This window comes from Pavona decussata, unplaced genomic scaffold, assembly GCF_977016875.1.
Source record: "Pavona decussata unplaced genomic scaffold, jaPavDecu1.1 SCAFFOLD_167, whole genome shotgun sequence".
Taxonomy (NCBI): Eukaryota; Metazoa; Cnidaria; class Anthozoa; order Scleractinia; family Agariciidae; genus Pavona; species Pavona decussata.
In genome coordinates, this window is record NW_028145578.1 from 360001 (window position 1) to 384677 (window position 24677).

The window sequence follows — 24677 nt, forward strand, 5'->3', positions numbered from 1 at the left end:
CAAGTGCGCAGCGTGAATCGTGAACTTGTAAACAAAACCGGAAACGAAAGTTTATGCGAATATTTTTCAATAAAAAGCAAACGCGCATAATAATATCTCATTGCATCTCATAGCACATTTTAATAGCTTTATTTTGGTGCAAGAACGAGAATTTTACGATGATTCAAACCCGAGCTATAGATTTTTGAACATTTTGAATCTTAAGTATCACGTAACACCCATCAACAGAGAGGCCGTTACGCGCACTGGAGACGTAAGAAAAACTAAACGTGTAGCTACTTTCGGTAGTACGTTTTCAAATAGTTTATTAAATAACGTTTTAAAGAATGGTTTTCTTCCGTTCAATATTTCAAAAGATATGAATTTTCAAACTTTTGGTTACACGTTAATGACTGACGCATAATTTCCATGCGTGCAAAATAAGAAACTCGCTTGAATTTTTCAAATGAAAATGAAGTTCAAATCGACATTCTATTATACAAGATTGACAATAGAATATATAAGGCTTTCAATATCAATTAAACTACATTATATCATTAAAAGGATAGGAGTTTCCCACTTTTCAAGTTGAATCAGTGAACAGAAGAAGTACGCCTGTGTCTTTTCACTTGTAGCATCGCGTTTTTGAGTTCTCTTTCGAGGCGCTCGTTTACAGCTTTCTCAGGAGCCTTCGTATGTGCAGTACACGAAACATTGCTCACTGGTCTAGGAAGATTCAAGATACTTAGCACCTTCTGTGCTGCAAAGTGATAAGAAATTGACTTGCCTATTTCCAAAACCACAGCACTCAAACTCGAGTGTAAACAAAAAATGCTAATGAGTTGAAATGAAGCCGTTGCCGCGAAAAGGTCGCTGGGGAGTCCACGCCTTAGAGAGATTATGTCACCTTGAAAACTTATTAACTTTTTTACGAAAATACCTTTTTCTCAATGTTCTCGCGCGTGTTTTAAGATTTTAAATAATTTGTTTTTGAAACTGTAAGTTTAAGTAATTAACTTTAATTTGATCGAAAAATAAACATTCGGCAAAAAGTAGCCCCTCGAAGGTTTGGAGTAACCTTAAGTTAAATAATTTTTGTTTTAAAATGTAAGTTTAAGTAATTAACTTTTATTTGATCGAAAAATAAACATTCGGCAAAAAGTAGCTCCTCGAAGGTTTGGAGTAACCTTAAGCGTTCATTTTCTTATCGGGGTGCAATGGCTTGAACCAACTGTCAAATAAAACACGTGAGATGAAGGATCTTACTAGCTTTAAACGCGCGATATCCGAGGAGGTAACTTTTTATCATGTTTGCTGTTATACTGTATTTTAAACTATTACTATTTTTACTACTATTATTAGTCAGTTGATTACCATATAAACTAGATAGTTACGTTTATGACAGACGATAGGAGCAGACAAAATTGTCATTCCTTGTGCTAATTATTGTTAGTTAATCTCCAGTCTTAATTTTTACAATTTGTAATTATCACACGGCATGTCTGAAAACCAGCTTCCTGAGCCATTTACCGTGTTTAAATAAAGTTGATTGATTGATTGGTCGATTGTTTGACTGGCTGCAATCTACCGGGTGCCAAATTCTTAAACATTTACATGAAATCCCGTTGCTGTTCTCGTTTAATAGTGAACTTTGATTGTGATTTATTTAGGTTTATCATCCAGCCAATAGAGTTTGTGTCTTTAACTAGCTGCTCAGTGCTAAAGTATGCAACCTCACAAAATTCCATCGTTATTTCCTTGCGTGACATCGATGAACCATTCCCCGATGCATTTTACAATCAAGATTATGTATGTAACATGACGTCTTACATTAAGAATTACGAAAAATGCAATACACATCACGTAAAGAACACGCGACAAAGAATAATCAATCTGTCGGAAGCCAATAGTTCGTAGAAAAGCCGTATGTAAATCTTTGTAATTATTACCACTCTCTTGGTGATTTCCAGATCGCTTTCAAGTACCATCAGCCAGCTCGTAGTATCACCAAAGAATCTGAAAGCAAAAGTTCGAAAGGAAAGTCATACATGAACCGTGGTATTGCTTACCATCGCGTCGGTGAAGTTGAGAAGGCTATCGAGTTTTATCGGCAAGCTCTTAGTATCATAAAAAAAGTTGGGAACAAAGATTCAGAGGGAAGCGTATATATGAACCTCGGTAATGCTTACCACTCTCTTGGTGATTTCAAGACAGCTATCAAGTTCCAACAACAAGCTCTTAGTATCAAGAAAAAAGTTGGGAACAAAGATTCAGAAGGAAGCGTATATATGAACCTCGGTAATGCTTACCACTCTCTTGGTGATTTCAAGACAGCTATCAAGTTCCAGCAGCAAGCTCTGAGTATCGTGAAAGAAATTGGGGACAAACATTTAGAAGGACGCGTATATACGAACCTCGGTAGTGCTTACGGCTCTCTTGGTGATTTGAAGACAGCTATCACGTTCCATCAGCAAGCTCTTAGTATCGTGAAAGAAGTTGGGAACAAAGATTCAGAAGGACGCGTATATACGAACCTCGGTAGCGCTTACGGCTCTCTTGGTAATTTGAAGACAGCTATCAAGTTCCATCAGCAAGCTCTTAGTATCGTGAAAGAAGTTGGGAACAAAGATTCAGAAGGAAGCGTATACACGAACCTCGGTAGTGCTTACGGCTCTCTTGGTGATTTGAAGACAGCTATCAAGTTCCATCAGCAAGCTCTTAGTATCGTGAAAGAAGTTGGGAACAAAGATTCAGAAGGACGCGTATATACGAACCTCGGTAGTGCTTACCACTCTCTTGGTGATTTTAAGACAGCTATCAAGTTCCATCAGCAAGCTCTTAGTATCATTAAAGAAGTTGGGAACAAAGACTCAGAAGGAAGCGTATATATGAACCTCGGTAATGCTTACCACTCTCTTGGTGATTTCATGACAGCTATCAAGTTCCATCAGCAAGCTCTTAGTATCATTAAAGAAGTTGGGAACAAAGATTCAGAAGGAAGCGTATACACGAACCTCGGTAGTGCTTACGGCTCTCTTGGTGATTTGAAGACAGCTATCAAGTTCCATCAGCAAGCTCTTAGTATCGTGAAAGAAGTTGGGAACAAAGATTCAGAAGGACGCGTATATACGAACCTCGGTAGTGCTTACCACTCTCTTGGTGATTTTAAGACAGCTATCAAGTTCCATCAGCAAGCTCTTAGTATCATTAAAGAAGTTGGGAACAAAGACTCAGAAGGAAGCGTATATATGAACTTCGGTGGTGCCTACCACTCTCTTGGTGATTTCAAGACAGCTATCAAGTTCCATCAACAAGCTCTCAGTATCATTAAAGAAGTTGGGAACAAAGATTCAGAAGCAAGCGTATATATGAACCTCGGTAATGCTTACCACTCTCTTGGTGATTTGAAGACAGCTATCAAGTTCCATCAGCAAGCTCTTAGTGTCGTGAAAGAAGTTGGGAACAAAGATTCAGAGGGACACGTATACACGAGCCTCGGTAATGCTTACCACTCTCTTAGTGATTTCAAGACAGCTATCGAGTTCCATCAGCAAGCTCTTAGTATCATGAAAGAAGTTGGAAACAAAAATTCAGAAGGAAGCGTATATATGAACCTCGGTAATGCTTACCACTTTCTTGGTGATTTCATGACAGCTCTTAAGTTCCATCAGCAAGCTCTTAGTATCAAGAAAGAAGTTGGGAACAAAGATTCAGAAGGAAGCGTATATATGAACCTCGGTAGTACTTACCACTCTCTTGGTGATTTCAAGACAGCTATCAAGTTCCATCAGCAAGCTCTTAGAATCAAGAAAGAAGTTGGGAACAAAGATTCAGAAGGAAGCGTATATATGAAGCTCGGTAGTGCTTACCACTCTCTTGGTGATTTCAAGACAGCTATCAAATTCCAACAGCAAGCTCTTAGTATCATGAAAGAAGTTGGGAACAAAGATTCAGAAGGAAGCGTATACACGAACCTCGGTAATGCTTACCGCTCTCTTGGTGATTTCAAGACAGCTATCGAGTTCCATCAGCAAGCTGTTAGTATCATGAAAGAAGTTGGGAACAAAGATTCAAAAGGACGCATATACACGAACCTCGGTAATGCTTACCGCTCTCTTGGTGATTTCAAGACAGCTATCGTGTTCCATCAGCAAGCTCTTAGTATCATGAAAGAAGTTGGGAACAAAGATTTAGAAGGATACGTATACATGAACCTCGGTAATGCTTACCACTCTCTTAGTGATTTCAAGACAGCTATCAAGTCCCATCAGCAAGCTCTTAGTATCATGAAAGAAGTTGGGAACAAACATTCAGAAGGAAGCGTATATATGAATCTCGGTAGTGCTTACTACTCTCTTGGTGATTTCACGACAGCTATCAAGTTCCATCAGCATGCTCTTAGTATCATGAAAGAAGTTGGGAACAAAAATTCAGAAGGAAGCGTATATATGAATCTCGGTAGTGCTTACCACTCTCTTAGTGATTTCAAGACAGCTATCAAGTTCCATCAGCAAGCGCTTAATATCATGAAAGAAGTTGGGAACAAAGATTCAGAAGGAAGCGTGTATATGAATCTCGGTAATGCTTTCTACTCTCTTGGTGATTTGAAGGCAGCTATCGAGTACCATCAGCAAGCTCTTAGTATCATGAAAGAAGTTGGGAACAAAGATTCAGAAGGGACTGCATGCGGTGCGCTTGGTGATGATTACTTCTCTGAAAGACATCTAGAGAAAGCTGACAATTGTTATAAGCGAGCTCTTGATATCGCCAAAGAAGTTGGGAACAAGCTCTCAGAGGGACGTCTACATATGAGGCGTGGTTCTGTTTATTTCAATCTTGGTAACTTTGAGGCAAGTTTGAAGTTCTATGAGCAAGGTCTTAGTATCGTTAAAGAAGTTGGTAGCAAAGAGTCAGAAGGATACGCATTCCAGAACCTTGGAACTATTTATTTCCGACGTGGAGATTTTGAGACAGCTGTCGAGTACCATCGGAAAGCTCTAAGTATCGCTAAAGAAAGTGGAAACAAAATGCTCGAAGCAACCGCATATAGAGATCTTGGTGATGATCACTTTTTGGAAGATGTTTTTACAGCTGAGGCTTTTTATAAATGTAGTGTACGATTATTTGATGAACTTAGGGGTCTTCTTCAATCGAATGACAAATGGAAAATCGACTTCCGGAACAAATATGAGGCTTCCTACAGCAACTTGTGGCTTGTTCAGTTACAACAGAACAAGACAATGGAGGCGCTTTTTACAGCTGAGCGTGGACGTGCACAGGCTCTGATGGATCTTATGGAATCACAGTACGGCGTAAAATCAGTTCATCCAGTGTCTGCTGAGAAGACGAGTATAATCTCTTCCATTTCAAGCCACCTTCCATCGCAAACGATATTTCTTGCTGAAGCCGCCAGTTCACTCCACTTCTGGGTGCTGCAAAAAGGAAGTCTTTCCCAGTTTGAGCGAAAGGAAATCAGTGATAGTTTGCAGTCTCTGACTCACAAAACATACAAACAGATTGGAGTCTTAAAAAACGTCAGGTGTGAGAATCGCTCCTTGGATGGGCCAGCAAATGAAGAATCTGAAGAGGCTCCTTATCGATATTGCGATGAAAAATCAAAGGCATCTTCAGTAGGCGAAGGCGGTGCTTTAAAGGCGTTGTCCGATGTGGTTCTGGGGTCGATTTCACATCTGCTACAAAGCGATGAAGTTATCATTGTTCCTGATGGTCCACTATTTTTGGTTCCCTATGCTGCACTTCTGGACCAACATTCTAGGTACTTGTCTGAGACGCACACAATTCGACTGGTTCCTACACTGACAAGTTTAAAGCTAATGACAGAGTGCCCTGAGGGGTACCACAGTACGTCTGGTGCACTGCTTGTTGGTGATCCATGGGTGGAAGGTTTCCGTTACAGAGGAAGTAGAATCCTGCCGCTTCCGGCTGCCAAAAAGGAGGTGGAAATGATCGGTGCTATTCTGAACATCAAACCTCTGACTGGAAAAGAGGCGACAAAAGCTGAAGTGTTGAGCAGGCTAAACTCAGTGGCCTTGGTACACATTGCAGCCCATGGCCGTGCGGAAACTGGTGAAATTTTCTTGTCTCCTGATCCAACGGTGGCTAAGAAAAAACTCAAACAGGAAGACTTCCTTTTGACTATGGCTGATGTGTTAAATGCCCAACTGCGAGCAAGATTGGTTGTCCTAAGCTGCTGCCATAGCGGCCAAGGGAAGATTAAGGCCGAGGGTGTGGTGGGTCTTGCGCGTGCTTTTTTGGGTGCCGGTGCTCGTTCTGTCCTTGCATCACTGTGGGCCATTAGTGACGAAGCCACTCTGCAGTTTATGAGATACTTCTACGAGCATTTGGCGGAAGGACAACGTGCCAGTAAGGCTCTACAGCAGACCATGAAACAAATGCGGGAATCTGGCAACTTCAGTGACATTAGGTACTGGGCTCCCTTTGTGCTGATCGGTGATGACGTAACATTGAATTTTGGTCACTTGAGGTAAGTTGTTTGAGCTTAATTGTAAAAGTCACCGTTTAATATTTATTAATTTAAAGGATTTGAAAACCTCTTAGCCCTATCAGCCTAGGTCCCCAAATTCGAAGTGTAAAGCTGAGCGGCTTTCATTCTCGTAAATGGGTACATGTTTAAGTTTCGTCTGCGAATTCTAAAGTTTGGTAGCCTGGCGACTGCCTTTCATTAATGATTATAAAATAGCCAGGGTCAAGCAAGCACTGTGATTGGTCAAACTGAGTTCTGTATAACTCCATAGTGTACGAAGCATACGTATGGTGCGTGCATTATAATTGTACATATGCACGGAGCACACGTCAGATTTTTTTGCCTGTGAAAAATCTAAGAATATCAGAGACAGAATGCGCTGTCACTCCAGCGATTCCCAAAGAACAGTCTCTTGAACTGATGTTTCCAGACTTTTAATTAACTTCAACTTGTCTCTCAACACCTTAAAACTTAAACTTGACTTGGAGTTAACTTCTTGAACTTGCTTACGACGTAACGAAAAACTATAACAGTTTGACTTTTCACTTGATTGCGCTGTCGCGTGCCCTGTCGTGATCGGCAAGAGTGCGCGCTATTAAATTACGCGTTATCTCGTGTAAGGAGAAACTTGATGTTGATTCATTAAAATACGCACTTGTCTGAGGAGTTGCAATTGTTTATATTTTATAAAAGAAATAAAAAACTTGTTCCTCGTGCACTGTTGAGTTATATAAGCCCTTGGGAATTTTTAAGAACACTCGAGAAGTGCAGAGAGGCACTCGCCTACGGCTCGTGCCTCTCTGCACTTCTCTCGTGTTCTTAAAAATTCCCGCGTGCTCATGTAACTCAACAATGCACTCGGCGCGTTTTTTATTTCTTTAATATTTGGTTTTAGTATAATTACTCAGGTAATTATAGAGATTCTGTTGATCTGATTGGTCGAGGATTGCATCATATCCTGCTTTATAAAATAGCCAGGGTCAAGCAAGCACTTTGATTGGTCAAACTGAGTTCTGTATAACTCCACAATGCACGAAGCATACGTATGGTGCGTGCATTATACTTGTACATATGCACGGAGCACACGTCAGATTTTTTGCTTGTGAAAAATCTACACTCAATGTACACTCCAGCGATTCGCAAAGAACAGTCTCTTGTACTGATGTTTCCAGACTTTTAATCAACTTCAACTTGTCTCTAAACACCTTAAAACTTAAACGTGACTAAGAGTTAACTTCTTGAACTTGCTTACGACGTGACGAAAAACTAAAACAGTTTGACTTTTTACTTGATTGCGCTGTCGCGTGCCCTGTCGTGATCGTGTCGTGATCGGTAAGAGCGCGCGCAATTAAATTACGTGATATCTCGTGTAAGGAGAAACTTGATGATTCATTAAAATTTGCACTTGTCTGAGGAATTGCGATTGTTTATATTTTATAAAAGAAATAAAAAACTTGTTCCTCGTGCATTGTTAAGTTATATAAGCACTTGGGAATTTTTAAGAACACTCGAAAAGTGCAGAGAGGCACTCGCCTACGGCTCGTGCCTCTCTGCACTTCTCTGGTGTTCTTAAAAATTCCCGCGTGCTTATATAACGCAACAATTTACTCGGCGTGTTTTTTTATTTCTTTAATAATCACCTCGCGCGAGGTGATTATAGCGGGAGCACTAACTTTCAAAATGGCCGCTTAGCTATTTGTTGACATTTCTGAAAAAGAAGTAAATAGGATGAAAGAAAACGCAATTCCGAAAGGCACTAAAGATGCAGCTAAGTCCGAGGTGATACTTTTCGAAGCCAAGAGATGAAAATTTTGCTAGTTGTAGTAAAAAACCCTTGTAAATTGCATGTTGTCGATCTCGATGACTTAAAATGAAGACAACAAATTAAGTTAAATTCGAGCAAGATTTTCTTTATTAACAGAATGATTTCACAAACAAAACGAGTTTAAGACGGAATTTGAAAGCATGGAAGTAAACAAGATGAATAAATGTCTCTGTAAGGTTTACGTTTCAGTGACGAGAAAAGAAAACAGTTTTTATAATCTGAAAACTAGTTTGTTGAAATTGTTGTCGGTTCGAGCGGCTCCCCACCACCATCTAATGTCACCGCCTCACAACAAAATATTTCCGTCTGCGACAACCGTGTACTTGTTTAGTGAAGCCAACAAATGACTTAATTCCTACCTGAAGCAGCTTATCTCCGAGGGCAATTTATAAACGTCCGTTAACCGGCGAAGCCATCATGTCAACAAGAAATTGTGCAATAAAATGCTATCGCTAACACTTTTGATCCCGGCTCGAGTTTTACACCAAACAGCCTGGTTCATCTCCATCTTTTTTGGTAAACGGGTCGGAGAAACCCAACATTCATTCACAGAAGTCAGTGCTTCGTCTCAATGAAGCGGCAGTTAAAGAATACTGACATTCTGCTCGAGGCCGTGTGCAGTTTATCGATTGCGCATGTGATTTCGACTGAGTATGTGATCGGCAGACTGCGCGTCTTTGTTCATTTACGCGTGACGATTTGAAACAAACAAGCAACAATTGACATTTTTCGGACGGTACTTGTTTTTCTCTGATAATCACCTGAGTAATTATACTAAAACAATTATTCGCCTCAGGCTCAGTAAATATTGGTGAATATTCGTCTCGGGGAATATTTTATTCAACACATTGTGACACTGCCCAAATATGGTCATGTTGAACTCAATATATGTCGCCCGCACACAACAGATATCCTGCGATATACGTAGTTTTCGTGAGTCGGGGAGAAAATTGGCAGAGCGCTTTCAAAAGGTATAAACGACCTCGCAAGATCACCAAACTATTAATAACGCTGTTTTATACTGAATACATAGAAGACAACCAAGGTTGCTGTTAAGAATTGTAATGGTTAGTGTAAAAACTTTAACTGTTTACCTACAGGTAGCTTTCTGTTTGTGAACTGGCAAATTACAGTTCAGCAAAAACGTTTAATATATTTTTCGCTATACTTTTGGATTGTCACGTATTCTAGGGCTCAGAAATTACAAACAGTACATGTTTTTCCTTAGATTGGTTTTTGCAACCGTTAAACAGAGATCTCGACTCGTCTGGAAGAGATGGAGAAAACCACCTGAGAAAATTCAAGCTCGCACCGAAGTGCCTCGAGAAATTTTAGCTTTCTGGCAGACAAAACGATAGACGGAGTCGACGGAGTACAAAGTAATTATTCTCAGAAGCATCAGAGCCGCTTGAAAAAACCGTTTAGTTTCATAAAAGATCCAGAGTTCTTGCATGGAACAAGGCACTAGATGCGTTTGTCAAAACACTGAGGAAAGATCGTGAAATTGCTTGCGAGGTAAACAAAGAAACACTCACCCGAGAAATCGTTGTAAAGCTTTTCCAGTCTGTTCAGCTCGGCCCGGCTGACCAACAAATCCTTCGCAGCTTCAAAATACAGTTTGGTTTTAGCTTTTGAGGCTACAAATTTGTGGAAAATTTTGCTGGAGCGATTGGCGCGCTAGACGAGTACTCAATCTTTTAATTTGATGCAAAACGCTCTCGATTTCATTCAAACTTGAACAAAGCTGCCGCTTTCATTCAAGGCGGTCCGCGCGCGGGAAAATGTTACAAGTTTATTTATTTATTTTTTTGGCAAATAAAGATCGCCTCCAGTTTTTCTGCTATAAACCTGTGCTTTGTTATCAATGTGTTGAATAATAAAACAATTATCCTGCTCAATCTTGCGGAATATCGCCTGATTTTAGCCAACTCGGCCTACGGCCTCGTCGGCTAAGTATCAGGTGATATTCCGCGCGATTTCGCAGGATAATTGTTAAATATTTACTTCGCCTTCGGCGAATAATTGTTAATTATTCCTCTAGGTTTACTGGCTTGGCCCAATCATTGGTGCCCTACTGGCAGCACAAAGGTATCGTCTGATGAGCGGCTTTCCAGTCATGACTGCAGATGAGCTTTTTTGTCACTGGGAAAGCAGTCAGAGATAAGGCCATATCACCTCACTGATTTGAACTCAGCAAGATTGAAAGCCATGCTCCAAGTCAAGTCAACATGCAAACACAAACTCCTTATGAACTCAAGACAACAGTACTATGATAGTCTCAACAAATCTCATTTCAGACATTTCTGTTGTTGCGTTCTGCTGTATTCATAGCTTTTATGGCTAGAATGGTTGAATAAGTTTCTTACTTTCTGAAAAAAGTTTCTCTACTTTTAATGTTCTAATAATTTTTTTGCAAAATATTTGGAAATTATGTAGTTCAGATTTCTCCCCAGGAAATGAAGCTAAGAGAAAGATAATCTAGCTTTGGAGCATGGGACTTATTAAGAGTTACTTTAATTTTTAATGTGTTAAACATTTTGGGTTACTTTGAAATTACCAGGAATAACAAACAGTGAAATGTTCTAACCCACATCCACAAAGTTGCTATTGTACAAAATATATTTATATTTTATTGGTTTGCTCACATAATACTTTTGTCACTACTAACATGAGTTTACCATCTGTAGTTTATACAGTCATGTCGGATTATGTAAAAGTGGCATGCACATTTTCTATGGACTTGTAACTTTCAAAATGTTTGTAACCAAAACCATTTCTATTTACAAACCCTTAAAAGTTTATAGAAAAAAATATACTATTTTGGCAAGATAATAATACTATTTTGTAGTTATTTATAGTCTATTAGAGCGCAGACGGTACAATTTGTTCGGTAAAAGTTCTGAGAAATCCCCCCCCCGGCAAAACCAGGTAAATTTTGACGCCCCCAATCGTCCCCCCCCCCCCCCCCCAAACACACACAGAAGCTCAATTCCAGCTAGCATGATCTTGAAAAGCACTGCAAGCTAGTACAAGTGTTGGTGACAACATTCAACTGTGACTATGAGCTTGCCTAGTCCCTGCACGGCTTTCTCTCAGGACCTCACAAACAATTATTTGTCCGGTGACATATCAAGGTGAATGGCTCAGACCTAGCCTGTGTAGCTGGCAGTATTGTAGGCGCATGCGAAATAAAGTTTTGGCGGTGGAGCCGCTAGAATTGAGCGGCAAAGCCGAGAGGCGAATGGGGATGGGGACTTTGCTGCCAAAACGTTATTTCACGCGCGCCTACAATACCGCCAGCTACACAGACTAGCTCAGACCACATGACCCGAAACAGATTGATGGAGATGAAAGACAGAGAGAGACTTAGGAACTAGGCAAACTGTGAATAACTTCTAAAAATAACTTCCCTGTGATGCACCAACAGCAGTTATATCAACTGAAGGAATCTCTTACATGGAGAACAGCATCACTGTTACAGGGTAACAGCTTATCTACAATATTGTCTGTCTGCTAATTGAAGAAGGCTACATAAACTAGAGGAGCCATGGAAACAACATTATTGTTTAAAATACTCTAGATAATCACAATACAGTAAATAATATTAGATGGACAAGTGTTTACTATGTCAACAAGCTTTCATATCAATTTCTTTTTCTGCTTCTCTTCGCATAATTTCTTCTCTTTTTCTCTTTTGGTCTCTTTTGGGTGGAGGATGGAGCTGCTCCAGACTCAATCTGTCCTTCATACAAACTGAAAAGAACAGTGAGAAGATTAATCAACAACAGAAGGAGCAAAGCAGAAAAAAAGGATTACGGTCTGTTGGTGGAGTAACATTTTCAGTTTCTCTGCAATTAAGGCCATTTCCAAGTTGCTGTGGACCTCATTATGAAAGTGAGGCTAAGTGCAAAAGCTTTTCATATGAAAGTAAATTTTGTTTGGATAACGATAAAAACTAATTTTCATAATAAAAAATTTGTACTTAGCCTCGCTTTCGTGAGGTTCACAGCAACTCGGAAATGGCGTATTCGCTCGTTAGACATGCAAATCTGGTTAGCAGCAGCTCACTACCAACATTCCATAAACATTCTCCACATTCATATTTTTAAATTTAGTGTCAAAAAATAAATATATAATTATATGCCATAATTACTTACTATCCTGAAATATGTAAAGAAAGGTGACAGAAATAGGTGAATAGTTTGGAATTTCACCAAGCTTTTGTCAGTTAAGTATTTAGCCTTATGTGAAAATCACCTAAAGTATGAAAATTTTATCAGCTGATTTATCGGTCGGCACTATAAACAAATGATCAATCAGTTGGAACAATTCAGTTATTTCATCTACAAGGTCAATATACTGTAAACAATTCTAACTGATTCCAGTCACTAGTGAGAAGTGGGATGGCACAGCGGTGAGAACCTTAAAGAGGTTTAATTTTCTCCAAGTACTCTCGTTTTCCCTTCTCCTCAAAAGCCAACATTTAGAAAGTCCTAAATTCCAATTTGATCTGGAAAGAGGCCCCAATTAGCGCTCTGCCCTAAACTCATTGACACTTAAATAAATAACGTGATTTTTTTTATTTTTAGTGGTACATGTAATAATTTTACCAACTGACCTCTTGTAGCCATCGGTCCTGATGTACTCAAACACATGTGATGGACACAGAACTATTTGATCCTCCAGTTGCTGTAACCATGCATTGCCTTCTGGTTTGAATACATGCAGAGGGTTGGCCATGTCAAGCTCTCCTTGAGAACTACACAAAAATGTTGATATTAGTCCAGCAGTTTGAGATTGCTAAATGTACTGCTCTCAATCATAATAAGGGCAATGACCAATGCATGGTAAAATCCATGAAGCAACTAGGAGTATTGGGATGCTAGCCCATCACAGTGTTAACCCTTAGGCCTAGCAGTATGTCACCAGTACCCATTTATACACCTGGGTGAAGAGCGACAATGTGGAGCTCGCAAAGTTTCTGGATTAAGGAAACAACACAGTAATGTAGAGAACAATCTAGACGCGAACCGACAACCATCTGATCTTCCGACCATTCAATCAAAAGTCCAACTCGCAAACCACTACACCACCTCGCCTCCACACAAACTTAATACCAGAGACTTAATTCAACTTTGAACTTGCAATGTACAATCCACTTGACTCTTATGATGACTTCCACACTTATAACTGTGAAATTGTTATTGTTAACCAGCATTAGTTACCCACAACAGTCCTTCCTACAACTAGATCATAACCAAACTTACACTAACTGTATTTTGAAAAGATCAGGTTTGACTCATAACATACCCATTTCAGGAGGAAGAACTGTAAGCCTGTTGTTCTGTAGGTGAAGTTCCTTCAGTCTTGTGAGATTTCCCATAGTTTTTGGTAATTCAATAAGTTCATTGTCTCTTAACACCAACTGCAACAGAGTTAACAGAAAGGTACAACTGATTTACATTAAGGACGGCGCCTACTAATACCGAAGTATTTTTGTGTGGTTTATGACTATGCGGGAAAAGCAGATCTTAGCAAGGGCTATTGGAATCCAAAAAGAAAATTGGGGGTAACCATGCATTTTTCAGAGATAACTAAGCAATAATATCTCTAAAAACCGCCAAAATATAAAGCAATGTATGGGATTTTTTCCTAAATCGAAGCTCAATTATCTCTGAAAAATGCATGGTTACCCCCAATTTTCTTATGAGATACCAAAAGCATTTGCTAAGTTCTGCTTTTTCCGTTTAGTTTTAAACCGCGCAAAAATATTGCTGTATTAGTAGGCTCCACCCATAGAAAACCCGAGTATCTCGAGATGCGCAGAACGTATGCGCAGTAACAATAGTAGGCACCGTCCTTAAGTAGTTGCACATCGACTGGAAAGTACATGAGCCTCAGGTCACCTACATGGCCACAGCTTGCAAATAACCAGGTTTGAGTGGCATGAAGCAACTAGGAGTACTGCTACTCTCCCTGGAGGGGATGCTACATGTAGTTGTGAACATCACAGGGTTATCCCTAGCAATACTCCTGTCCCCGATTGTTTAAGAGTGAATAACTTTATCCAGTGGATAAGTCGCTATCCAGGGGATAAAATGTATTGGTTGGAGTGCAATCATGTTATCCACTATATAGCGAGTTATCCACTGGATGGAGTTATCTGCTTTTTGAACAGCCATCGCTCACAAATGCCCAAAGTAGCAGGGAGCAATGAGAGGCGGATGTATCCACAGGCTGTACCTGTTTAATTTAAGATTTCATTAATAGTGCATTACGACTTGAAGGTTTTTAAGTTCTCCTATCTCATCAGGCAAGGTTTCAAAGTCATTGTCTCCAAGGTAGAGGGCTCGTAATCGCTATGAAATAACAATAAAGACAAAACAACATCAACTTTAGAATAGCACTCAGGAGTAACGTATAGCTGCAATTGAGGGAGATTAGCAAGGCCACATAAAATTATCAACCAGTTCAAAACCTGGTCTTGTAAGCCCTTGAACTGTGTACAGTGTATACATAGGCAAGACCCACAGCGAAGGGCTAACACTCGAAACGTCAGCACTCCTATCTCACTTTATGGTGGCCAAATTGCGTCTTCAGCTCTGTTTATAAAACCAAATATTTGTCCCCACTCCCGAGTGACGATCCCTTTACCAGGGCAGTGGTAGGCCCAGGTCATGAGCGGAACACGAAAGCCACTGCGTTACATTGTCCTTGCAAGTGGTGGCCACAAGTGACGTTTTTACCTACATCTCCATAAACTCGTTGTGGGAGCTGTTGGCTGAGGATTGCAAAATCATCTTCGGCAATACGTATGGAGAAGTAGATCCGTATAACAGGGCCACTTGTGGCACGTGTGTGTGTCGTGAGAAGGGAAAAGCAGCTCTCCGTGGCTGCCACCTTGGAATTATTCAGTGCTGTGAGCATTCGTAAGATTCTGACAATACCTCGAAATCAAATTCGAAGCCGGTGTGGTGTCCTTGTTGCTGTCTAAAGGTTGCCTTCATTAAAAGGTGTTTTGTTGTTGTTGTTGTGAACGGATGGTCATACATGTGTTATTTTCTTTCTTGTTTCAGTAATGTTTCAGTCACTGAGAAAGAACTTTCGACAATGGTAAGTTGCAGTAATGTGAACTTTTTTTTCCGTTATCTGTCATACAAGGGAATAAAACAGTGTTAATTACTGCAGTCCGAGTCACCATCATAAAAGGATTCAGTCAAACCTGTAGGACCAACCCTTATAAACGGCCACTTTTCAACAATTGAAAAATCACACCAACCACATTCCGTCCTCCACACACACACACACACACAATCACGCAAAGTTGAATCCTCACACAGCGACCGCGAACACTTTGGGTGCTGATGATTTGAAAATCCCTATAATTTTTACCTCTGATAAGCCACTTGATACAGGGTCTGATCTCAGCATGGGGGAAAATATAATAACGAGTAGTTGTTTAATACCAATCATGATGACAGTGAATTTTTCTCTCACACTAAAACGTTTTGTTTTTGTTCACAAGAGTATGTTTGCAACTCAGATTTTTGAGAACTCTTAAGTATGCACTGAACTGTGGGGGTCGGCTTTATGCAAACTGGGCCCTGAACAGAACACCTCCCAAAAACAACCTCCTAGGTATATTATTTTGGGAGTATTCAACTGAATTTAGATTTCCACTAAGGTTATGTCCACCGGGGGTGGGGGGGGGGGGGGGGGGGTTACTGAGTGGAGTTTTGAATAGCTTTAGATGGAGATGTGCCACTGGGACTTTGAAACCTTTATCCTATACCAAACCATGTTCTAGATCAGACACAAAAAATCCCCCCCCCCCCCCCCCCATCCTAGAATTGAGTCTTAGTTTTTATTCCCGCGACCTTTTTTCAAACCAAGGTTTTTCTCATTGACATCCTTTTCTAGAACAAAACTCTCCAACTTCTATACCCTTTCCCAGACCTAACTACTTCAACAATGTACCCTTGGTAGCAGCATACCGTAAATGATCTAATAAGGTTCAAGGTTCAAGGTTCATTTATTTCACACTATTTACACAACATTAACATAGAAAGTAAAGTATTACAACAGATAATTACAAGATAAAAATAAATACAGTACAAATTATAAAATGTGTGTGGTGGTCAATTAGTAGCAAAGGCTTTCTAGTTGACCACCACCTACTTTAAAGTAAACAAGGAAATGACACTGAGCTTTAATGAATATTAGAAGATATAGGAGATGTTTATAGAGCCTAGGATTAATGTACAGGAGAGAATTACATTTGTGTAAATTAAGGTATGTTAAAGATATACTGAACCGAGCGAGAGATCTAAACAGGACAAGCTTAATAAAAGAAGAACAAAGCGAAAAATAAATAAAAACAAAAAACAACAACAACAACAAAAAAAGCACACACAAAAAAGCAAGCAACATACAAACAACCAATAACAACAACAAACAAATTAAAGGTAAGGAAAAGGACAACACATCATCAGCAGCAACAGCAGCGACAACAACAAACATCAAAATATAAGCAGACAATTGTTATTATTATTATTATTATTATTATTATTATTATTAATATTTTAACTCTATTATTATTATTGTTATTATTATTATTATTATTATTATTATTATTAGATAGTTACATACTATTATATTTGATCATTAAACAGAACATATATTATTTGATTGACAAGATATACTGATTAAAGATATACTGAACCGAGCGAGAGATCTAAACAGGACAAGCTTAATAAAAGAAGAACAAAGCGAAAAATAAATAAAAACAAACAACCAACAACAACAACAAACAAAAGGTAAGGAAAAGGACAACACATCATCAGCAGCAACAGCAGCGACAACAACAAACATCAAAATATAAGCAGACAATTATTATTATTATTATTATTATTATTATTATTATTATTAATATTTTAACTCTATTATTATTATTGTTATTATTATTATTATTATTATTATTATTAGATAGTTACATACTATTATATTTGATCATTAAACAGAACATATATTATTTGATTGACAAGACATCAGGTGGGCCTTATAAAGTTTCTTAAACCTGTTAAATGTTTTTGTTTTTTTCAATGCCATGGGGACAGTTTCCCACATGACAGAAGCAGAGTACTTAAAAGTAAATTTGCCTATGTTAGTTCTAACTTGTGGTCGGTGAAAATTAAGTTTGGCGGCATTTCTGGTGTTATAGGTGTGAACAGTTGTTGTAGGTATTAAAAATTTATGGACGAATGCTGGAACAGTTGATGGATTGTTATATGATTTAAATGCCAGTGATCAGATTTTGAATCTAACAACATTTTCAAATTTTCAAATTTCAAGGATTTGGTAATATGGGGAAGAGGGTTCTTGTTTGCTTGCAAAAAAAATACTACGGATGCATTTATTTTGATTAGTACTGATCGTATTTAAATTAGTCTGATAAGTGTTGCCCCAACACATTGCACCGTAATTAAGATAAGGGTAAATAAGTGCATAATACAGTTGTCTTAACATCTTTAAATTCAGGTGATTCCGTAGTTGGTAGAGGATTCCAAGGTTTTTAGTCAGTTTGCCTTGTACATGTGCTATTTGAGTTTTCCAGTTCAAATGCTCATCTAAATAAATGCCTAAATATTTAATACAAGTTTTGCGATCAATGTTTAAAACGTTAATATTGTGTATAGTTGGCTTCTGTTGAGATGTTATTATCTTAAAGTTTGTTTTCTTCATGTTAATAGACAACTTATTGAGAGAGAGCTGTTTTATTGAATTTGAAGGGTCTGACGGGGGCGTTTAAAAGAGAGAGGCGTTTTTTCTAATAACTGTAACGTGGTAACCTAAATAAGGTATTATAAAAACCTAAATGACAGAGCTTTAGGAGACTATCAAGTCAAACGTGAAGTAGTCCTTGTAATTCCGGGATGCTACAATGCTAGGACAAGCTGAAAGAAAATTGCTGATATCCTAAGCACAGTGGTCAAGAACATTAAAGAGCGCTATCCTCACTTTGAAGTGGAAATTGAGCAAGACGCAACTCGCACACCGGTGTTAATTAAGGAAGAACGCAAGTAAATTGATTCATCTGTTTCTAGTTTATGTGTGGTTTTCAGGGAAGGGGGGCGTTTATTAGACAGGGGCGTTTAATACAAACTTGTCAGCTTAGGGGGGCGTTAATTAGATAGGAGGCGTTCATAAGAGAGGGGGCGTTTATTAGATCATTTACGGTATACCTATATAGCAAAAAAGTTATGGGAGTAGCCCCCCTCCCCCTTGGGCTATACCACAAGTTGTAGTGGTACTTGGCAATTTGGGTTTGTTGAATACTGTGATTACACATGTCAACATTTAATCATACGATGTCTGTTAAGTTCCAGAACTGCCAGGCAAAACACTCTACTAATTCAAAGGATGTTACAGGAAATATTCCTAGCGTTGGATGATAACGTTGATGAAAGATGACAAGGATCCGCAGTTAATGCTTTGCAAAACGTAATATTTAGTTACCCGGCCAACAAGCCTGGTTAGAGAGTTGTTGTGTAATACATTTTTGACCATGTTCAGTATTTTCAGAGATAATAAATTACAGACGGCAAGGCTGTTCCTAACAGCAGAAAAAAAGGACGAAAGCAAAGAATTTGGATGTATAAACGGGAAAATATTTGTACAAAAATTGCCCGAAATTTCGGTTTGAAAAGCAAACCATGCAAATGTCTGCTTATGACTTTTGTATGCTTTCTACTTAATGACTATGAATCAAAAGAGAAATGCAAAAAAAGTTTAAAATCTCAGAAGTAAAAACATAGGGCAATATTTCTGGAGCTATGTTTTCATAAATCCAGGTATACACAAATATGAATATACTAGAAATACGTGACTCGCAAAACCTCGCGAAGCTGGGGCTGGGTGGAAAGCCGTCTTTACTCGTATTGTAGCATCAAATGAGGAGATTAAAAGGTTTCTGAACATAGCAACTATTTTGATGAGCATAGTCTTTTCGTAGTTCCACAGGCTAGTTTGTAGTTAAAAATCTATTTCTGACGCGATGAAATGTACAACGGGCGTGCACCGCTGTCGTGTTCGATGAATTTATTTCCCACGGAAAATTATTTTACCGCGGCCACAAAACGTGTAATTTCTTCAATGCAATCTTTCACAAAAAAAGATTTCTGGAAGAAAGGGAAAAGATTCTGGAGAGATAGTTCTGTATCCAGTGAATATTGATGAACATTGGAGTTGAAATTTGATCCGATAAAACATATATTTCAACTGCGGGTGAAAGATTGAATAGATGCAAGACCCTTGTAGTTACTTACGCAACTTAGTGGCTTTCTGTGAGGTTCTTCATATTCATTAATTCATCCTCCTCGGGTATGATATTAGTCATATTACAAACTCACAATATGTTATCAGCTCCCAGTTGTTCATCTGGCTTTAGTAACTTGACTTTAGGCCTCTTTAATATGCTGTGGAAACCACAGACCAAAGCAAAGGGTGGTGGAGAAAAAAATCATAATTTCATGCTAGCTCGAGACTTTCTTAGCCTTGCAAAAGACGCCACTCGTCAGTTTTCAGTTTGAAAAAGAAAAAACAAAAAAAACGTTCGCCAGCCTTTGCCTTTTACATATTACGCTGAAAAATGTAATGTATTGTAACAACATGAAATATTCAAAATAAACAAGTTCAGTTAACAAACGCGTTTGTCAGTTATATATTCCTCAGTGAAGAAAAAAAAAGATGAGCAAGTTAAAGCAAAACCTAACAGTACAATAACCGACCAGTAGCACGAAATTTTGCAAGAGTGTCATTTTATGAATTCCGGTGATGATTGGTGGATTTCAGGACAAAATTTTAGTGAATTTAGACTATAGTGATGAGCGGAAGCCTTCGGAATCCTTGCTAGTGTTAATACACTTGATCAAAATTATACATTATAGTTAGTTATAAACCTCTTTATATGTCCTCGTTTATTATGCCCACGTCTCCGCGGATGGGTACATTTTAGTTCAAAAACTCGACACCAGCTGTAACAGTCTATAGCAAAATACGGTACACAGACAGTTGTAATACACACTTTTGGACTTTGCAGACTATTTTTCTCAGAAGGGGAGTTGGCATCAAGAAACACACAAACGGAATCCAATGGAATAGCATTCCACTGGTACACCATTGGTGAATTGCATCTCATTAAGGGGACCTAGACTATTTTCGCTACGGTTCGGTATGAGTACAGTGGGATTCTGTTCGTCCATTGGTACCAATGGTACGATTGGTACTAATAGAATGACTTGGCATTCCATTGGTACACCATTGGTGAATTGCATCTCATTAAGGGGACTTAAACTATTCTCGCTACGGTTCGGTTTGAGTACAGTGGGGTTCAGTTCGTCCATCGCTACCAATGGTACGATTGGTACCAATAGAATAACTTGGCATTCCATTGGTACACCATTGGGGAATTGCATCTCATTAAGGGGACTTAAACTATTCTCGCTACGGTTCGGTTTGAGTACAGTGGGGTTCAGTTCGTCCATCGGTACCAATGGTACGATTGGTACCAATAGAATAACTTGGCATTCCATTGGTACACCATTGGTGAATTGCATCTCATTAAAGGGACTTAGACTATTTTCGCTACAGTTCGGTTTGAGTACAGTGGGATTCCGTTCGTCCATTGGTACCAATGGTACCTGATTGGTACCGATAGAATGGCTTGGCATTCCATTGGTACACCATTGGTGAATTGCATCTCATTAAGGGGACTTAGACTATTTTCGCTACAGTTCGGTTTGAGTACAGTGGGATTTAGTTCGACCATTGGTACCAATAGTACGATTGGTACCAATAGAGTGACTTGGCATTCCATTGGTACACCATTGGTGAATTGCATCTCATTAAGGAGACTTAGACTATTTTCGCTACGGTTCGGTTTCAGTACAGTGGGATTCCGTTCGTCCATTGGTACCAATAGAATGACTTGGCATTCCATTGGTACACCATTGGTGAATTGCATCTCATTAAGGGGACTTAGGCTATTTTCGCTACGGTTCGGTCTGAGTACAGCTTGATTCCGTTCGTCCATTGGTTCCAATGGTACGATTGGTACCAATAGAATGACTTGGCATTCCATTGGTACACCATTGGTGAATTGCACCTCATTAAGGGGACCTAGACTATTTTCGTTACGGTTCGGTTTGAGTACAGTGGGATTCCGTTCGTCCATTGGTACCAATGGTACGATTGGTACCAATAGAATAACTTGGCATTCCATTGGTACACCATTGGTGAATTGCATCTCATTAAGGGGACTTAGGCTATTTTCGCTACGGTTCGGTTTGAGTACAGCTGGATTCCGTTCATCCATTGGTACCAATGGTACGATTGGTACCAATAGAATGACTTGGCATTCCATTGGTACACCATTGGTGAATTGCATATCATTAAGGGGACTTAGGCTATTTTCGCTACGGTTCGGTTTGAGTACAGCTGGATTCCGTTCATCCATTGGTACCAATGGTACGATTGGTACCAATAGAATGACTTGGCATTCCATTGGTACACCACTGGTGAATTGCATCTCATTAAGGGGACCTACACTATTTTCGCTACGGTTCGGTTTGAGTACAGCTGGATTCCGTTCGTCCATTGGTACCAATGGTACGATTGGTACCAATAGAGTGACTCAGCATTCCATTGGTACACCGTTGGTGAAATGCATCTTATTACCACTTGTGAGCTGTGGGAAAACGAATTGTCGATTGGTACCATTGGTACCATTGGTACAAATGGAAAAGTAGTAAGTCGATTGGTTAACCATTGGAATCTGCGTCTGAAAACAAAGGCCATGACTTGAATCTTCCTTGATCTATAAGCGAAATACCCTGATTCTTTAATGCCATGAACCGAAACAAGCGCACTACACATAAATATACCTCGTTATATAATCCATGAACCGAAACAAGCGCGCTACACATGAATGCAACTCGTTCTTTAATCCATAGAGCCTAAACAAGCGCGCTACACAAAAATGTTCATCGTTCTTTAATCCATGTACCGAAACTTGCACGTTACACATGAATACAACTCGTTCTTTTATCGTGAACCGAAAGAAGCGCGCTACACATGAATATACCTACAGTCTGAAAGTGAGTATTTGAAAGAGATCAGGTTTGTGGCCTATTGGTCGATGAAAAGCGGGGCTTCTTATGAGAACTCTTGTTTGGTAAGCAAGAAGAACATATTTGTGAACAATATACAAGGAATTTCAATTGCCGCACTTTTCGTATTGTCATATTAGAGTATGGATACGAGAAAGGCGCAACAGGTGTATATCAGGAAAAAGATAGACAAATGAATACCATGCAGATCAGTGAGTCGGGGTAAAAAATAACAACTTGCATGTTCACACTGTTGTAACGCTTAAGAAACGATGAGCTTTATTTCACTTTCAAAGAGTTCAAAACGTGGTGTTTTGTTTATTAAATCGGATATGCCATCCGCTGCCCACAAGGTCTGTTGTTTACATAGAAATCGTGTTATACTGTGAGCGCGCGGCTCTGAAAGCTCTTTAGAGTGTTGTCCTCAATGAGAAAATGGAGGCTTCAGAAAGCCAGAGAGTTGTTTACATTATAACGTACAGTCGCGCAGACACTGAAAAGTTCCGTAGAGAGACGTTTGGCGAAGCGATAATAGAGGCATGGAATAGCTTTAACATTGAAATCTCTCACTGGGTGGTAAGCATGGAGGGTCATGCCACTACCGATGCCGATGGCGATCTCAACAAGTACCATTTTCACATGGCGGTAAAACTGAAGAAGAGAGGTAGATGGCTACAAGTAAAGAGATACTTGAGCCAAAAATTCCACATCGAAGTTCATTTCAGTGACCGCCACAATACATATTACAGCGCCTACAAGTATGTCACGAAATCAGACCTCGAAGCGGTTCATTCTGTGGGTCATCCAGACTTAACTACTTGTCCTCGAACGGAAAATGCAATCGCTTCTAACAAAAGAAAACGCAAACTAGGCGGGGTATCGAAGCAAAGAAAGATCAAAGATCCTTTTTTCCGGTTCTGGAAGCCCATTTCACAGAGTGAACAGCGAGAAATCGCGCCCTGTGGACATTGTTTTGCACGATTCATTCTAGAGAATTCTAGCAATGTTTACATTGCTGACTGACGGCGACATGATGCTCGCGACAATACTCAGTAACGTTTGCATTCATTTCGCATCAATGAAGAACAGTGTTTAAAAATAAACTATGGCCGGCTACTCTTGTTGAGTATATAAAAACAATTGTTGTATAATGCGCTCCAAAGGAACGTGTCTGAATAGAGTTTACAACATTACTCAGTAAATTGAATGTTTTATATAAAGAGCTAATTAATAGCTTTCTTTTCTTGTGCTTTTACTGAGTACTGAGTTGAAAATGCGCAATAACTCATATAATGAAAGAAATAGTTTCTTCAAACTAAAGAAAACATACATACTTTCTAAATTTGTGTTCATTTAATGTCAAATACGTTTTCAATTTGCATAAATCTCCACTATTTAAAGTGAGTATTGTAGTGAGTAATGTTCAGTTCTTTACGTCAACAAAATGCAAATGTCACGCATGTGATAAACTTCTCGTTGTCACGAGTTTTACAAAGTGACAATTACAATTTACACAAGCATTTTCCTCAGATAGCATGAAAATGAAGTTACACTTTACACGCTTTAGAAATTCACAGAATATACTGAAGTGTAAATAATAAAGCATGTTCAGTTTTCACAGTTCCGCATTGCGTGATTAATATTTGGTTCTACCGCCTTTAGAGGCAAGGATAGCTCCTATCCTTTTGTTCAAACTGGCAATTGTGTTATCTATAGTTTCAGTACAAATACAATCAAAAGCTCTTAAAACTCTAGCTTGAAATTCCTCAAACGACTCCCTTGTGATATTTCTAGATATTGCTTCGGATTCTAAATATCTCTTTACAAGATGAAATATGTTCTCGATAGGATTTAGGTCCGGTGAACGCCATATTCCACTTCTTTTCACGCTAAAACATTGACAGAACTAACACTCCAAACGTTTTCCAATAAACAGCGCAGTTTTAAGTCATTTCGAATGCATATACATAACGTCACACTAGTCAAAATTTCACTAGAACGCCGTCCGCGCGCATTCGTACACTCGTTTGGTCACGCCAAACATCGTTTATTACCGTCGCAAATTCCGTATTATAGTTATGCCAGAAACTTGGTATCCCTTGGTAACTTGGTATCCCTTGACCACGTTAACAGCACTTTTTCCCAACTAGTCGTTTTCAGACAATGCAGGTCAAAAGTGTTGGGACACTTAGCGAGATACTAC

General features: G+C 39.1%; 3 protein-coding genes across 3 annotated transcripts in view; 2 read left to right on the forward strand and 1 right to left on the reverse strand.

Moving 5' to 3' along the window:
- LOC146464238 (uncharacterized) overlaps positions 1-3310 on the forward strand; it is a 17567-nt gene extending 14257 nt beyond the window's left edge. The window contains exons 8-9 of the mRNA XM_085130041.1: positions 1950-2460; positions 3270-3310. Of these exons, the coding sequence (XP_084986167.1) occupies positions 1950-2460; positions 3270-3310 (552 nt within the window). The remainder of the gene's footprint in view (positions 1-1949; positions 2461-3269) is intronic.
- A 1205-nt stretch (positions 3311-4515) lies between these two features.
- Positions 4516-6536, forward strand: LOC146464240 (tetratricopeptide repeat protein 28-like). The gene has a single exon (XM_085130044.1). The coding sequence runs from the start codon at positions 4548-4550 to the stop codon at positions 6486-6488; it is 1941 nt and encodes a 646-aa protein (XP_084986170.1). The 5' UTR covers positions 4516-4547; the 3' UTR covers positions 6489-6536.
- Positions 6537-11953: 5417 nt separating this feature from the next.
- On the reverse strand, positions 11954-15236 carry LOC146464241 (ras suppressor protein 1-like). The gene is made up of 5 exons (XM_085130042.1): positions 15060-15236; positions 14588-14668; positions 13620-13734; positions 12928-13060; positions 11954-12062 (listed from the first exon to the last, which is right to left on the reverse strand). The coding sequence occupies exons 1-5, from the start codon at positions 15234-15236 to the stop codon at positions 11954-11956; spliced, it is 615 nt and encodes a 204-aa protein (XP_084986168.1).
- Positions 15237-24677: the final 9441 nt, after the last annotated feature.

Excerpts from the sequence above, each read along its gene's own strand:
- LOC146464240 (XM_085130044.1), top strand. The coding sequence starts at position 4,548 with ATGAATCTCGGTAATGCTTTCTACTCTCTTGGTGATTTGAAGGCAGCT.
- LOC146464241 (XM_085130042.1), bottom strand. The coding sequence starts at position 15,236 with ATGCTCACAGCACTGAATAATTCCAAGGTGGCAGCCACGGAGAGCTGC. Across the intron at positions 14,669-15,059 it reads CACAACGAGTTTATGGAGAT|CGATTACGAGCCCTCTACCT; the intron begins GTAGGTAAAAAC and ends GTTATTTCATAG. Across the intron at positions 13,735-14,587 it reads AACTTAAAAACCTTCAAGTC|TTGGTGTTAAGAGACAATGA; the intron begins GTAATGCACTAT and ends ACTCTGTTGCAG.